We start from the raw sequence: 13,131 nt of genomic DNA, 5'->3' as shown, positions 1-13,131 counted from the left end.
ATTACAGCGACTTTTCCCTCAAACTTCGTGTATCAAGAAAAATCGCCAACGAGTTTGGAGTTGAACGATTGAATTATTGGCACTCTGCGTTGGTTTTAACAGGATTTTATGTTTTTTCACATATGATTGCTTACTTGTGTTTGTACGTGCGTGTTTGAAATCGATGATCGAACAGCGTAATTTTAAAAGTAATGAAACCGAAATAAAAATTCAGATTGAATAAAATATACTTTTAAACATTATACAAATTGTGCTGCTTTAAAAAATGTCATAAACACATCTTTATACCTTACCAAGCCATCCCAATATCAAAATTAGCAGTATCACACTGTATGACAAAATTTCACGTCTTAAAGACGCCACTTACAAAATTTTTCATCTAAATATATATGTATATATAAAACTCACGGCGACGTTTGAAATACGTGCTATGTATTGTTTACCGCACTATCTAAGCCGAAAAAACAAACAAGAAAATAAGTAACCAAACATATCGATAACAAATTGTATAAATGCCAGCCTTATTTAAATCATACACTTTCTCCTTCTCAACCTCACTCGTAATAACAAAAAGGCAGTGACATCGAGTGCAATGTAAAGTCCGATCATAAAAACTGCCGATATCCAATAATTGGAGTGCAACATGTCGACCATCTTGAGTAGTGTTTTAGGAAGTCTGAAGTGACAATAATCAGCGGAACAATTCAATTTTGGTCGATCGTACCTGTATAAATTTGAATGTCATTTCCATTGTTTGATTTCGATTCGGGTACAGTTGCGTACTCACCCGTAGATAGCAACTACAACACCTTCAAAGGCATATTTGAAGAAGGATACGTGAAACAGCCACTGGATATAGGACGGAGCATCGTTCAAGTAAACAAAGTGTCCGCTGAATACCATGAATGGGACGACTGCCATTGGACCAAACATCACTGCGTTCTTGAAAAAAACATCCGTTTTTTAAATATACCGTGCGTTATTTATGTTTGTCGTAATATCAGTTGATATATTTACTCGAACGCTGAAGCTAATGCCCACAATAAGTCCAATAATTTGAGCAACGAGGCTGGTCATGAGACACATGAAAACGAAGAGTACCATTCGTAAAATATCAGATATCTGGCCGCTCATCTTGTAAACGATAATCGTGTGACATGCACAGGCAAACGTTTGAATGGGAAGATCAGCAAGTTTGTTAGCAATGTAGAACGATCGCAACTTGTACCAGCGATTAAAGTGCTCACGTGTCAGGATCGGCAATTCTTGTGCAACTGAAATTCAACGAGATGCATTGTGGGCGAAGCCGATTGATTGGCTTTTCTTCAGATATCAACGTACAGGTGATGTAGGTGATGTTGAATGCATTGAACACGACGAATATCAGAGTGAAGAAAAGTAAGCTGACGTTATCACGGACGAGAGCGGCGTCTTGGCCGATTTGGTAATACATGGAGCCAACCAGCAGACCAATCAGTACGTGCAATATTAGTCGTACATACAGTAGAATCTGAAATAGAACAAATTTTATAAATAAATTCGGTTCATCTCGTTCAAGTGACGACTTACTCTGTCTCTAGAAAGTTTGATAATATTCCGCTTAAGCAAAGTCCAAAGCTGCCAGAAGAAACCATTAACATAGTAAGCAGAATTCGCGCGAAAACTTTGAGATTCGTAGTTAATCATCATCGCTGATAATGGCAATTTTGGTAAATATTCGAGACAGCGCATTCCCGATGATTCATTGACACTCGAACTGTTTGCACTATCGTTAAGCCAACGCTTACATTTGCCATTGTCGGATGAATTGATCAGTCGTTCCACGTGCTCTTCACCGTAATCGCCATTCAGTACTTCTAGCACTGCAACCAAATATATTTTGTAAAAAGTTTCTTTAAAATAAGAAAACATTGCTTTCTCATGTACTCACGAAAATCAGCAGGATCGTAATACGTAGGACATTGGAGATGAGAATTTCTTAAAAACGAGACGAGATTTCGCGCACTACCGGTGTAGACGCAGTGACCTCTGTCCAGAACGTAGAGATGATCGATCATGTCGAACAAACTGGCACTCGGTTGATGAATTGAACACACGATGGTACGACCCTCTCGAGCTAACGACTTTAATAGTCCCAGGCATTGACGTGACGTGACGCTATCTAAACCGCTTTTCAAGAAATACGTTATAGGTGACAGTGACAATTCATTATAAGTGAAAAGATAGGTGAGTACCTTGTGGGTTCATCGAAAAACATTATTGGCGGATTGCTGATCAGTTCTAACGCTATTGCCAGTCTCTTCCTCTGACCCCCGCTCAAATCTTTGGTGTGTGTTTTCATAGCGCTTTCTAGGCTCATTTCTTTCAATATCACGTCTATCTGTAATGTGTTAGACCGTAACTTTGAAAAGGAATTAATTACGAGAGAATGACAATAGTGTCGCGGACCTCATTTCATTGTTTACAAATGAAAGAAAATGTATCCGTGTAACGAAGATAGATTTTTTAGAACATTGTTTTTTTACAGAAATAAGTTGGTAACTTAGATTAATGCTTTACAAATACTGTCTCGTACGTGTCTATCGTTGAATGACGATCGATTATATGAGCTTTTGAAATTCTATGAATCACACGTTCATTGCCGATAGCTATTAGAAAAGCGATACATAATGCATGCGAAGAATGATACTTGTGCAACTGACTTATGTAAAAAAAGCATAGATCTATCCAAAAGCTTTTCATTTTATGAGTAATATTTCACAAAATAAACTCGACTTTCTTTGATAAACGGAAAATCTTCTTGCGAAAGAGATTCCTTTTCATTCCAGACGATTCATTTTCCAAGTATAGTTATCCACGAAAGCTTAAGCTCGAGCGCAAAGAATTTTCTTACACCATGCTTTTTTTCACAGCTGGAGAGGTTGGATTCGAGTTTGAGGTCAGCGGCGATTCGCATAGCCTCGGCGACGGTAAGCAATGGCTGTAACTGGTCGTCTTGCATGATGTAAGCCGACGAGCGTCGAAACGACGCAAGATTGCGCTTGCTACCGTTGACCAGCACTTCGCCTTGCCAGCCGGATGTCCTACAAAAAGAAGTAGTGGTTCTAATCTAATTTTTGTAACGTTAAATGCCACCAGTAACCGTGCTCGACACATTACATAACAGGAAATGATTTTATCATCAATCACTTTCAAAAGGGTAAGCATTGTAGTCGATTCGAACAATGTGCCTCAATGTCGAGGTCTAACTTACAAAGTTTCTGGCTGTGCTTTCCAAAAAGTTCCTCTAAATATTTTAAACTTACGTGAATCCTGTTAAAATGTCCATCAACGTTGATTTGCCGGCACCGGAAGGGCCCATAATTGCTGTGAGCTCTCCCGATTGGAAGTCGCCGCAGATGTCCGACAGTAACTTTTTCCATTCTGCAAGCATGCATCTCGTTTTATGACGTTTGTTTTCTCAATCGTCAGTCATCGTTATTTAGTTCACGGGCACTTGGCTTTGACCATTTGCTAAAAAAGCTGTAACTGATTTTATTTAAAAAAGTCGGAAAAAATTTTCCAATCGAGTAGTGTTTAATTATGCGCGTCAACTTGAAATCTATCTTGAGATTGATGAGACGATAAGAACATCTCTATTTGTCACTACATCGTTAGATTGATTAGTTGATAAAATTGCCATTCCTCGTAATACAAAATTATACGTTGTGCATTATAGTTGATTTTGTTCTTCTTTTTTAAACGACACATTGCATCTTTTGTTGCTTTGAATTTTCGAGTGAATGAAATTCAATCGACAAGGAATAAAAAAGATTATTGTACGAGTCATTTATGACTTGCATTAATATGTATTGCACGACATTGAAATACGAAACTACTGACGTATGTCGCGATATCAATATTAATACACACAGTAGCGCACATAATCAAATGATAATACATAATCGTCACTTAATTTTATGTTTTGTAAATTACCTATCTATATGCACAACTGCGACTTTAACAATGTTGCTTACCCAATGTTACAATACAAAATATTACGTTGACTTACACGAACGAGCTATTAAAGTCTATCGTTCTCGCGAAAAGTAGAGAACAGTCGGCAATTATAATTATTACCAGTGCACGTGCACCGAGCGCTTTTGTCTCGTGTATACTCACTTTTTGAGAAAACACCGCTGCGTACAGAGTAGCTGATGTTATTGAAAGACAAACTCAGTCGATCGGGATTGGCACGTGATTTTTCGGATTCCATCATGATAGGACCACCGAGCCGCTGCCCATCAAACCCTCGGTACTTCACCCATCACGATTCACAAGAAGACACAGCCAAGTCGACCTCCCATCGGAAAGCAATAAAATGTAAAAGTCGCGTTCCGATCGAAAGAGGAACAAACAATTGGCGCCGAGGGCCTCGGAACGGCAGTGCGTTTGAAAACTTCGCGACGCGTGTATCCGCTCGCAGCGCTCGCTCGACGTAAACTGAGGTGAGCTCGAATGCGCGCGCGCGCGCAGTATCCTACACCTGCAAACCAGTTTCAGTATGGAATTTCAGTCTTTTTCTTCAGTTCTACGGCTCGCTGCAACTCAAAATTGACGCTGCCGCCTTGCGCTTATTTGTGGCATTGAGACACGCTTTGGCTGCGATTGCGCACCTAACTCACGTTTCGATATTAGACGCTGATGATCGCAGAAGGTTATTGGAAGTTGCCTTGTTAGTTTTGCGCGCTGAAATTATGGTAAAACTACATCTTAACGTAATCAATAAGAGCTTTAATTTTCTTTATCATACGATTCAATAAACCTAAACTCTACACCCCGTCATTTTGTAATTTAAAAATAAAGTTTTAAAAACTGATTTTCTTAAGATGAAAATTTTTTTTGGGAAAATGCGGCTCCGCTCAATTCAGAGCACAGGTTTAATAAAAAAATGAACCCTCAAAATAATCTTCATTCACTCTTACGTTTGGGAAAGCACGGCAAAGCTACATTTGTTAGTAAAACAAATGTAATGTACACGGTGACTTTCTGCTTTCATCTACAATTCAAGATGATAACAAAAGTTTCACGTTCGAAACTTTATTAAGACGATTTTTACAAAACAATTAAAAATAATTAGAAATTTTCACTGTTAGATGCAATATTGTTGCCTTGAGTTATCGCTACTCCAGTTTATGTATGTACATACTACGGAGAAGTACTTATTGAAATAGGCAGTGAAAAGCCTTGCAAATCAAATAATCGTTATATTAAGAAATTATCAGTAATAGACAATAACGATATAAAAATCAAAGGGATTTGCCCGATGTTCGATTATAATTATGTGGAATCTGCTCGCTAGGTGGCATATGGAGAACTATTATATTGGCATAATCTTGAAAGTGGAAGCTTTGAGTACAATTTACTAACGCAAGTAGTTATGGGAATATAAATGTTTATTTTCTAAAGGTAATACGGTTTTCATTTGTCTGTTGTTCAGAAAAACACCAATCGCACATATACATATATATATACCACGGAACAAATTGCAAGATGAAGTTTACAATATAAACCTGATGATATTTTCAAATATTTAAATATAAAATCTCCATTTACATTGCAATATCGTTTTATGACAAGAAGGGGAAATGGATTTGCTCTATCGCGATGAGATTGGTTCAACGAGGCAATATCTTAGGTCGAAAAGTACTAATTGTTGATGTTATTTAGAACGACTTTTCTATCAATGAAATAATTGTAAAATCAATATGACGAAAAAAATAAATTTTATTGTTTAAACTGAACGAAGTCGCACGAATTCGAATTTCAAATGAAAACTGCCGACAAGACCTTGTTTTGTTCTTGTCCGTCGAACGCGCCTTTATCCTTTCGCTCGCAACCATCAGATCCAGACCTCCACTCCGGCTCGGATTCCGCTTAGCACTGGCATTCTGTCGGCTGACAGACGCGCGCGCAGACGCCGCTGGCAGTCTAACGTCGATTTATCTTCACTCGTCTTCGAATCACTCGCAGCCAGCACAGAGCACTCCTGGCGCCGCGTCGCCATCGGCGCGTCCTCGTCCACCCTGAATCTCTTATTTCCCGGGTGAAGGTGTTCGGGCATCGACGCTTCTCTACTCTGTCGAAGATACTCGGCGTATGCTCGTTTGCGACGAAGCGTCGACTGGTCGTGGGAACTCTCGGCCAGCTCTGCCTCGGCCGCTTGTCTCTCGCGTTCGCGCGATCGGGTCTGGGCGTTTTGGTACATCTGATCGAGACGTGGATCGCTGACTGACGCCATTATACGCGACTGCACTGCGCTGGATCGCGTATCCGAGCTGCCGGTTCGCTGGCAGTACTCTCTGCACGTCGTGTCGGTAATTCGTGTGCTTGCGTTGGTGATTTTTTTTCTTTCGTTTCGTTGCGTTGGTAAGGAAGCGATCTACGATCGCAATAAAAAAATAACAGACAAACAAATAAAGCAACGTTCGAGATCAAAGGGACGCGTCATTTTGATGTTGGACGACGCGCAGTCAAATTTGTGAGAAGTTGAATAAAAAACAAGACAAAATGACGAATTCGAAGCCTTCGATGGTATTTTGCGCCTTTCCACCGCGGTATAATGAAGGACTTGCTACCACACACGAGATCCAGTAAGCCACGAGTGCATTGTGGATTTAAACGATAAAGGAAATAAGGCTTACTTCGAGTTTCGCGTTGAGCGATCGATTTTGAAAACAAGAAATAACGCGATGTAATTACTAAAAGTGCCGCGCGTCCACGTATTCGCGAGGAAAACGTACTCTAATGGCAGGTAACTGATTGCGATTACAAACTTCGACTCCGGAATGAGTTGCCACTCAAAGGAGACGAGAAATAAACGCGCAGGATTGTGCCGCGCACGCACAATGGTTATGTACTCAAAGGACTTGTCGCGCTATTGCCGAGGCACAATTAGCTGATTTGAATTAAGGGCATGTTGTATATAGATATTTTTTGTTCTGTCTAAAGAGAGAAACCAGGTATGACACCTGACGATAGGCTTCCCTGCATACACGAGAGTCTCAAACCTGTCTAGTGAAGGGAGTCTAGCGTCCTCGTATGATTTTCGTGCCTATAACGCTTTTCTAAGAGGATTTATACGTGTCGTTTAAACTTTCTCTGGTTTCCACGATTTATTTTATTTCGGGGAATGCCGACTTCCCATTCTATCGCTCTGTACTTCGTGCCAGCTGGAAAATAAAACAGGAAATTTAGAGAGGAAAAACATGAAAGTTTGATATTAATCCAATGCCAAACCCGTCAATCGGGTTATAATTATGAAAGTTTAGAGCGATTGCGATGCATAAATTTAAGGCAAGGAAAAAAGTTCTCTGGACAGATGCGACGCTGGCGATGTCGCTCCGCTGGATATTTCATAGCCTTCCATGAGTTCCGCTCATTGTGAAATCGTCGCGGTGAATCTTCGGCACGCGTGCGACGGATACGCTCTTATTTTGCGAGTTATTCAACGAATGCATTTTACAAAATACTACGGTGACTCAATGCCCCTTGTCGATACAAGTGTATCGCGAACAGAAGACAACGAAATTGTTCGTTGGTCATTTCCTCGTCTGCGTAGGTTACGCGGGTCGGCCGGTAACCCGTCGACGTGTCGTATAATAACGCTAACGTCGTGTCGAATTATCGAAAGCCACTGTACAACACGCAGGCGATATTATTCGGACATCGCCACTCTCGCGGAGCGATAATTCGCTCGCAGAAATACAGTTGCGCGCAGATAAGACTTTGCTCTCGAGCGATCCGCGAGCCACGGGCGGATCGCCGTGTGTCCGTGTGTCGGCCACTTGAAATTTCCACGCGCATCGATCCACCTGATCTTCCGTTCAGACGCGATATTCGCCCAAAAGCAAGCGTGGACATTCGAAAGACACAGTCCCTGGCACAAGGCGGCGCGAGTGGGGGAGAAAAGGAACGGCATTTGTGCATATTAACGGGCGCAGGCGCGGCGCCGCCGGAGATAAAGTAATCAAGCGGTCGACGGAGTTCCCGGGGCGCAGTGCGTTCGCGCTCGCTCACGGCAGCAGTGCGTGGCGATCGCTCGAAAATCGGTGCACGAGCGCGTACAGTACACGTCGAGCTGGATGCCGCGACCGCGATGAGATCGGAGAGGCCGATCGGCGCTGCGACCCGCAGCGCCAATCAATTCACCGTCAGCTTCAACGACATCAGCTACTCCGTGCGCCGCAGGCCGTTCTACGGAGGTGCGTATATCGCGCGTCTTATTGCAAATATGCCACGTGCTTGCAGTTATTGCCTAATACCGCGCGGCGAACGACCACTGGCGACGCCATGCCCGCGCGGGATTTACCTTCGCGAGTCCGATTTTCATTGTGCTGGATAATCTTGCATCCGTTGTTCGACAAATAAATATCACGTATGTTATCTGCTTCGCGGGTGTCTGACCCGGAGAAATTTCCGCGTGCTCTCTGATCTGCATAATTGAGTACGACTCGCGTATGAAGACTGTGAGGAAAGCTGACCGACAATTTTCATTGTTATTTATTGGGCGCAAATGTACACCGATGGGTCGGCTGGCAAAAGACTCAATGATAATGATTCCAAAAAATCCGATGCATTATCTTATCGACATATGGATAGAATTTTTATGAATGAAAGGTAAAAGTGAATCCGATGAAATTATTTCAATGGAAAGCTGTGCGGTCTTAAATTTTCGTAGATATCTTGCGTAACTGCACAGCTTTTCAGAAAAATAAATTATTCAAATGCTATGTGAAAATCGACAATGATTTTTACCATTAATTGTTATCGATGTTCAGTACAGCTTCGATTATCGTAATTAGACGGCTATTCATCGCGGTTATTCCAACTGCATGTCATTTAAGTGAGTAAGACAAAGAGAGATAATTCTCGATTAAGAAAGCTAATGAAATGATTGTTTGCAAGACCGATTACAGCAAATATTATTGAAACAACACGTCGTCACGTTATTAGAGTAAAGTTATTTTCTTGACATTGAATGTTTACGTAGTGTAATATTTTTTATGAACTAGAAAAAATATGCATTCAGCGATCGCATGATAATTTAAAAAACATACAAGGAACTGCAGTCGAATCAACACGATATGTCATTCTTACTAATCGGTCAAGCTTTGCATAAGAGTGAATGAACTTAATCGTCAGCTCGGTACTTTATTGCTCGGGAATAGGTACTCTACGTAAAATTTGTGAATCAATCAAAAAGGTTAAGTATAAAACAAGTATAAAACGAGATGCATGCTTGCAGAATGGAAAAAGTTACTGTCGGATATCTGCGGCGACTTCCATTCGGGAGAGCTCACGGCAATTATGGGACCGTCCGGAGCTGGCAAATCTACGTTGATGGATATTCTCACGGGATTCACGTACGTTGTACATATTGTTGTTTGAAATTTTTGTTTAAAGGAAAATATCTCGACGAAGCAAATTCTTTGGGCTTATGTTGCGTATTAGTTGTAGCTTTTGGAATACACACGCGGGGCTTGAAGGTTAACTTTTATAAATACTTCATCGATGCTATTGCCTACCGGAAACTGATTCCACGAACGTTTCTACGCGCGTATGAAAAAAATTCCGTCAATCGAAGAAGGAAAAAAAGAGCAACCTTCTCCAAGCGCTCTCAGAATAGGAATGGGAAAGCGATTCCCATCGGTGTAAATCAGTCGCAAAAGCGCGAGACCGCTTCGCTCGTCGTTCTCCTCTACCTCTAACGAGAAAATCGCTGCTTTAACGCTCATCAGGACGTCCGGCTGGCGAGGCGAAGTGCTGGTAAACGGTCGAAAGCGCAACCTCGCGTCGTTTCGCCGATTGTCGGCTTACATCATGCAGGACGACCATATGCAACCGTTGCTGACCGTGGCCGAGTCCATGTGGTTGGCAGCTGATCTCAAACTCGAATTCAACAAGTCAGCCACGGAGAAATGGCTGGGTGTAAGCCGCCGCCACCAGCACATGTACAAGCCTTCGGCATTGCGAGCGCGTAAGTAACGTCCGTTATGTTTTAGATAGACACCATATTGAAAGAAATGGGTTTGGATAACTGTGCCAACACGCGCGCCAATGACTTGAGCGGTGGTCAGAAGAAGAGACTGGCGATAGCGTTAGAGCTGATTAGCAATCCACCGATAATGTTTTTCGACGAGCCCACGAGGTACGTAACACTCGTCTCGCGTTGACATTCGAATTACCCGTTCTAACATTTCTCCATCTTTAGTGGCCTGGATAGCGTAGCAGCGCGCCAATGTCTCGGACTACTGAAATCTCTGGCAAGAGAGGGCCGTACCATCGTGTGTTCGATCCACCAACCGAGTGCCAGTCTCTTCGACATGATCGATCATCTCTATGTAATGGACAAGGGCCACTGCATCTACACCGGCAGTGCGCGAAATCTCGTCTCGTTTCTGATGAGCTTCAATCTGCAATGCCCCGCTTACTATGATCCTGCTGATTTTTGTAAGTGACAACTCTCCCGTTCCCAAGAATAATTGCTCGTAAAGCAAGTGTCTATTCGTAGTACTAGAAGTCGTCAACGGTGACTACGGCCATGAGCATTTGGATCAATTGATCAACTCGTCCGACAGAGGCAAATGTAAACGCTGGCACGACGATGGTGGCAGCTGTAGCGACAGTTCAAGCAACGATCAGTCATCGAAAATGCGCTGCGTCGAGTATTTACCTAAATTGCCGTTATCAGCAACGCCGATAATCTACGAATCGCAAACGTCCTGGGCGAGTTCGGCTTACTATGCTACCGGTTTCTTTTGGCAACTTCGGGTTCTGCTCAGGCGGAACGCAATCAAACTCTCGAGAGACAAGGTAGGTTCCTTGAATAATGCTCCAAGATGGATTTGGTGTTGTGCACGTAATTGCTTTCAGATTCTTTCATTCACGCGATTGACGATGCACCTCCTGATCGGTTTGCTAGTTGGCTCGATGTATTACCAGATTGGCCAGGACGCCGCTTTTGCGCTCGAAAATTTTAGCCTGCTCTTCTTCACGCTCATGTTCGTTATGTACACTGCGTTCAGCGCTACTCTTATCACGTGTAAGATCAATCAATGTCTAATCCATGTCACATCCGCTAGACGTTTCACAACTGAGAAACTCGATAGATAAAGTTGTGCTGTGATTTTGCTAAAATTTCTTCTTTATTAGCCGGGACACCGTTCATCCGATCGCTCCTTGCTTTTCTTTTTGTAGTTCCAGACGAATTGCCGATTCTGACGCGAGAACACTTCAATCGTTGGTACAAGTTGCGTTCGGTCTATATTGCTAACAAACTTGCCGATCTGCCAGTACAAATTGCCGCAACTGCGTGTTTCACGTTTGTCGTTTATCAGATGAGCGGACAGATATCCGAATTGAGGCGACTAGCTCTTTTCGCTCTAATGTGTCTCATGGTTAGTCTCATAGCTCAGATCATTGGACTTATCATTGGTATTAGTTTGAGCGTTCAGGTAATTATATTTGACATATACGTATTGTGTTCTTTATAGTAGCCTTAGAAATCATTAATTTTTGTAATGTTTGTTATAGAATGGAGTTGTTTTCGGACCTTTTGCTATAACGCCATCTTTGATATTCAGCGGATTCTTCGTGTACCTCAGAGATGCCCCCTCGTATATTCAATGGATATTCCATGTATCTTTCCTCAAATATGGCTTTGAAGGCGTTGTACTGGCTATCTACGGGTGAGTAAATTTAGTTCCTCTTATTTTGAGAATCTTCTAGTTACTGTTTTCGGTCAAAAATTTATTGAGCTTTTTGTCTTTAAAATTGTGAAAACTTAAAAACTTATCTTTAAAAGTAATCTGATATGTACAGCCTCGTCCAAAAATCTTTGCTTTTTCAAAAAAATGCTTACCGAATTTCTGAAATCTTATACTTTAGCTAAAAATTAGTTAGTAATAATTAAAAAAGCGATTTTCAGTGATTTAAAATATTTCAAGATTTCAAGGCTTGAATAAATCTTTTAAATGAAATTACTTTGAGATTTAAAGATTCTTTGTCAATAGAGATATAAAGCTTTAGTTTTATTCAGCTTTTGGGAGAACGAAGACTTGTGGACTAGGCTGTACATTTTCCAAAATTTGACTTTATTGTAGATAAAAGAATTGGAAAAGGAGTTTCCAATAAAATTGTGCTTTCACGAAATTGAACTGAAATTGCATGTAAATGTACAGATACGGTCGGCCAAAGATGGGATGTTCAGCTGATTACTGTCACTTCAGGCTACCCGAAGTACTTCTCGATATGGTCAATATGAAGTATTCGAGTTACTGGACGTCCACAATTTTCATGATTGGACTCTACATTGTGCTCGACGTCACGGCGTATTTGTTATTACGCGTGAGGTTAAAAAACCGGACGTATATCATATAGACAGTTAGGATCGTCAATGCCGGACTATAATTATTATTGAGATTTGTAATTTGCACGAGCTTGGATAAGTAAAATCATCACGAGCCTTGGATGTGTAAAAAATGCGATTGCTCTTTTTTTTTTTCTTTTTTACATATTATATTTATATTTCTCACATACTTCAATGCCTAACTCAATTATTTGTTTTTATTATTGTTGAAAGCTTTTATTAACCGTTAATGAGTGATGTCAGTTTTATTTTTCAATATCCTAAGTCGTGATCGAGCTAAAGTAATTTTACAGAGATGAGTGATATTTTTTTACAAGTGAAATTTCTAGATGATAAGTAATTGTGATAATCATTCTAATGATATACGAGTCCATCGCCATAATTCAGAACAATGATGTTGTTATTTAATTACTCAAATCAAATATCAGAATGAAATTTTATTACAGAATTGTACGTGTGATTGATTGAAAGTATGTTTCTATTCAGCTTTTAAATAAAACAACATTATATTTTGTAATTCAAAGTCGTTTTCATTTATTTGATGGATAAACGTTGATAGGTAAGATTAGAACTGTCAGTGACACTGCTGTCACTGAATATCAAACATTTATATTTGTTGTTGTTCTTGCTGCTTACTGCTGATACGACAGAAACAAAGTATGAGGATGCGCGGCGTACATTCCAGGTGGCAGCAGCTCTTGGCGCTTATTTCTTATCGGTTC

At 41.0% G+C, this 13,131-nt stretch overlaps 2 protein-coding genes across 6 annotated transcripts; one reads left to right on the top strand and one right to left on the bottom strand.

The window, feature by feature from the left end:
- Positions 1–516: 516 nt before the first annotated feature.
- Positions 517–4,477, bottom strand: LOC131672574 (ATP-binding cassette sub-family G member 1-like). 3 transcript variants are annotated; one of them, XM_058949898.1, is made up of 10 exons: positions 4,162–4,473; positions 3,306–3,423; positions 2,894–3,083; positions 2,235–2,380; positions 1,931–2,169; positions 1,570–1,862; positions 1,248–1,510; positions 1,018–1,069; positions 788–942; positions 517–724 (listed from the first exon to the last, which is right to left on the bottom strand). In XM_058949898.1, the coding sequence occupies exons 1-10, from the start codon at positions 4,256–4,258 to the stop codon at positions 526–528; spliced, it is 1,752 nt and encodes a 583-aa protein (XP_058805881.1). In that variant the 5' UTR covers positions 4,259–4,473; the 3' UTR covers positions 517–525. The 3 variants fall into 3 exon arrangements, with proteins under 3 accessions (XP_058805881.1, XP_058805880.1, XP_058805882.1); XM_058949897.1 differs by having other exon boundaries at positions 1,018–1,274; positions 1,342–1,510; positions 4,162–4,294; XM_058949899.1 differs by lacking the exon at positions 517–724 and having other exon boundaries at positions 803–942; positions 1,248–1,274; positions 1,342–1,510; positions 4,162–4,477.
- Positions 4,478–8,023: 3,546 nt separating this feature from the next.
- On the top strand, positions 8,024–12,903 carry LOC131672573 (ATP-binding cassette subfamily G member 4-like). Of its 3 annotated transcripts, none has more exons than XM_058949895.1 (10): positions 8,024–8,243; positions 9,287–9,404; positions 9,780–9,967; positions 10,048–10,189; positions 10,253–10,491; positions 10,553–10,854; positions 10,915–11,083; positions 11,239–11,495; positions 11,575–11,729; positions 12,222–12,903. In XM_058949895.1, exons 1-10 carry the CDS (start codon positions 8,138–8,140, stop codon positions 12,418–12,420), a joined length of 1,875 nt encoding a protein of 624 aa, XP_058805878.1. In that variant the 5' UTR covers positions 8,024–8,137; the 3' UTR covers positions 12,421–12,903. The 3 variants fall into 3 exon arrangements, with proteins under 3 accessions (XP_058805878.1, XP_058805877.1, XP_058805879.1); XM_058949894.1 differs by having other exon boundaries at positions 9,780–9,969; positions 10,044–10,189; XM_058949896.1 differs by lacking the exon at positions 8,024–8,243 and adding an exon at positions 9,105–9,209 and having other exon boundaries at positions 9,780–9,969; positions 10,044–10,189.
- The last annotated feature ends 228 nt before the right edge of the window (positions 12,904–13,131 follow it).

This window comes from Phymastichus coffea, unplaced genomic scaffold, assembly GCF_024137745.1.
Source record: "Phymastichus coffea isolate CEN01 unplaced genomic scaffold, Cenicafe_Pcof_1.1 PCOF00153, whole genome shotgun sequence".
Taxonomy (NCBI): Eukaryota; Metazoa; Arthropoda; class Insecta; order Hymenoptera; family Eulophidae; genus Phymastichus; species Phymastichus coffea.
Note: the sequence above shows the minus strand (reverse complement) of the source record. Positions and strands in the feature narration are given on the sequence as shown.

Coding starts and splice junctions, on each gene's coding strand:
- LOC131672574 (XM_058949897.1), bottom strand. CDS start 4,258: ATGATGGAATCCGAAAAATCACGTGCCAATCCCGATCGACTGAGTTTG. Junction 3,084..3,305: donor GACATTTTAACAGGATTCAC/GTAAGTTTAAAA, acceptor TTCTTTTTGTAG/GACATCCGGCTGGCAAGGCG. Junction 1,863..1,930: donor TTACGATCCTGCTGATTTTC/GTGAGTACATGA, acceptor ATTTGGTTGCAG/TGCTAGAAGTACTGAATGGC.
- LOC131672573 (XM_058949894.1), top strand. CDS start 8,138: ATGAGATCGGAGAGGCCGATCGGCGCTGCGACCCGCAGCGCCAATCAA. Junction 8,244..9,286: donor CCGCAGGCCGTTCTACGGAG/GTGCGTATATCG, acceptor GCATGCTTGCAG/AATGGAAAAAGTTACTGTCG. Junction 11,730..12,221: donor GTTGTACTGGCTATCTACGG/GTGAGTAAATTT, acceptor GTAAATGTACAG/ATACGGTCGGCCAAAGATGG.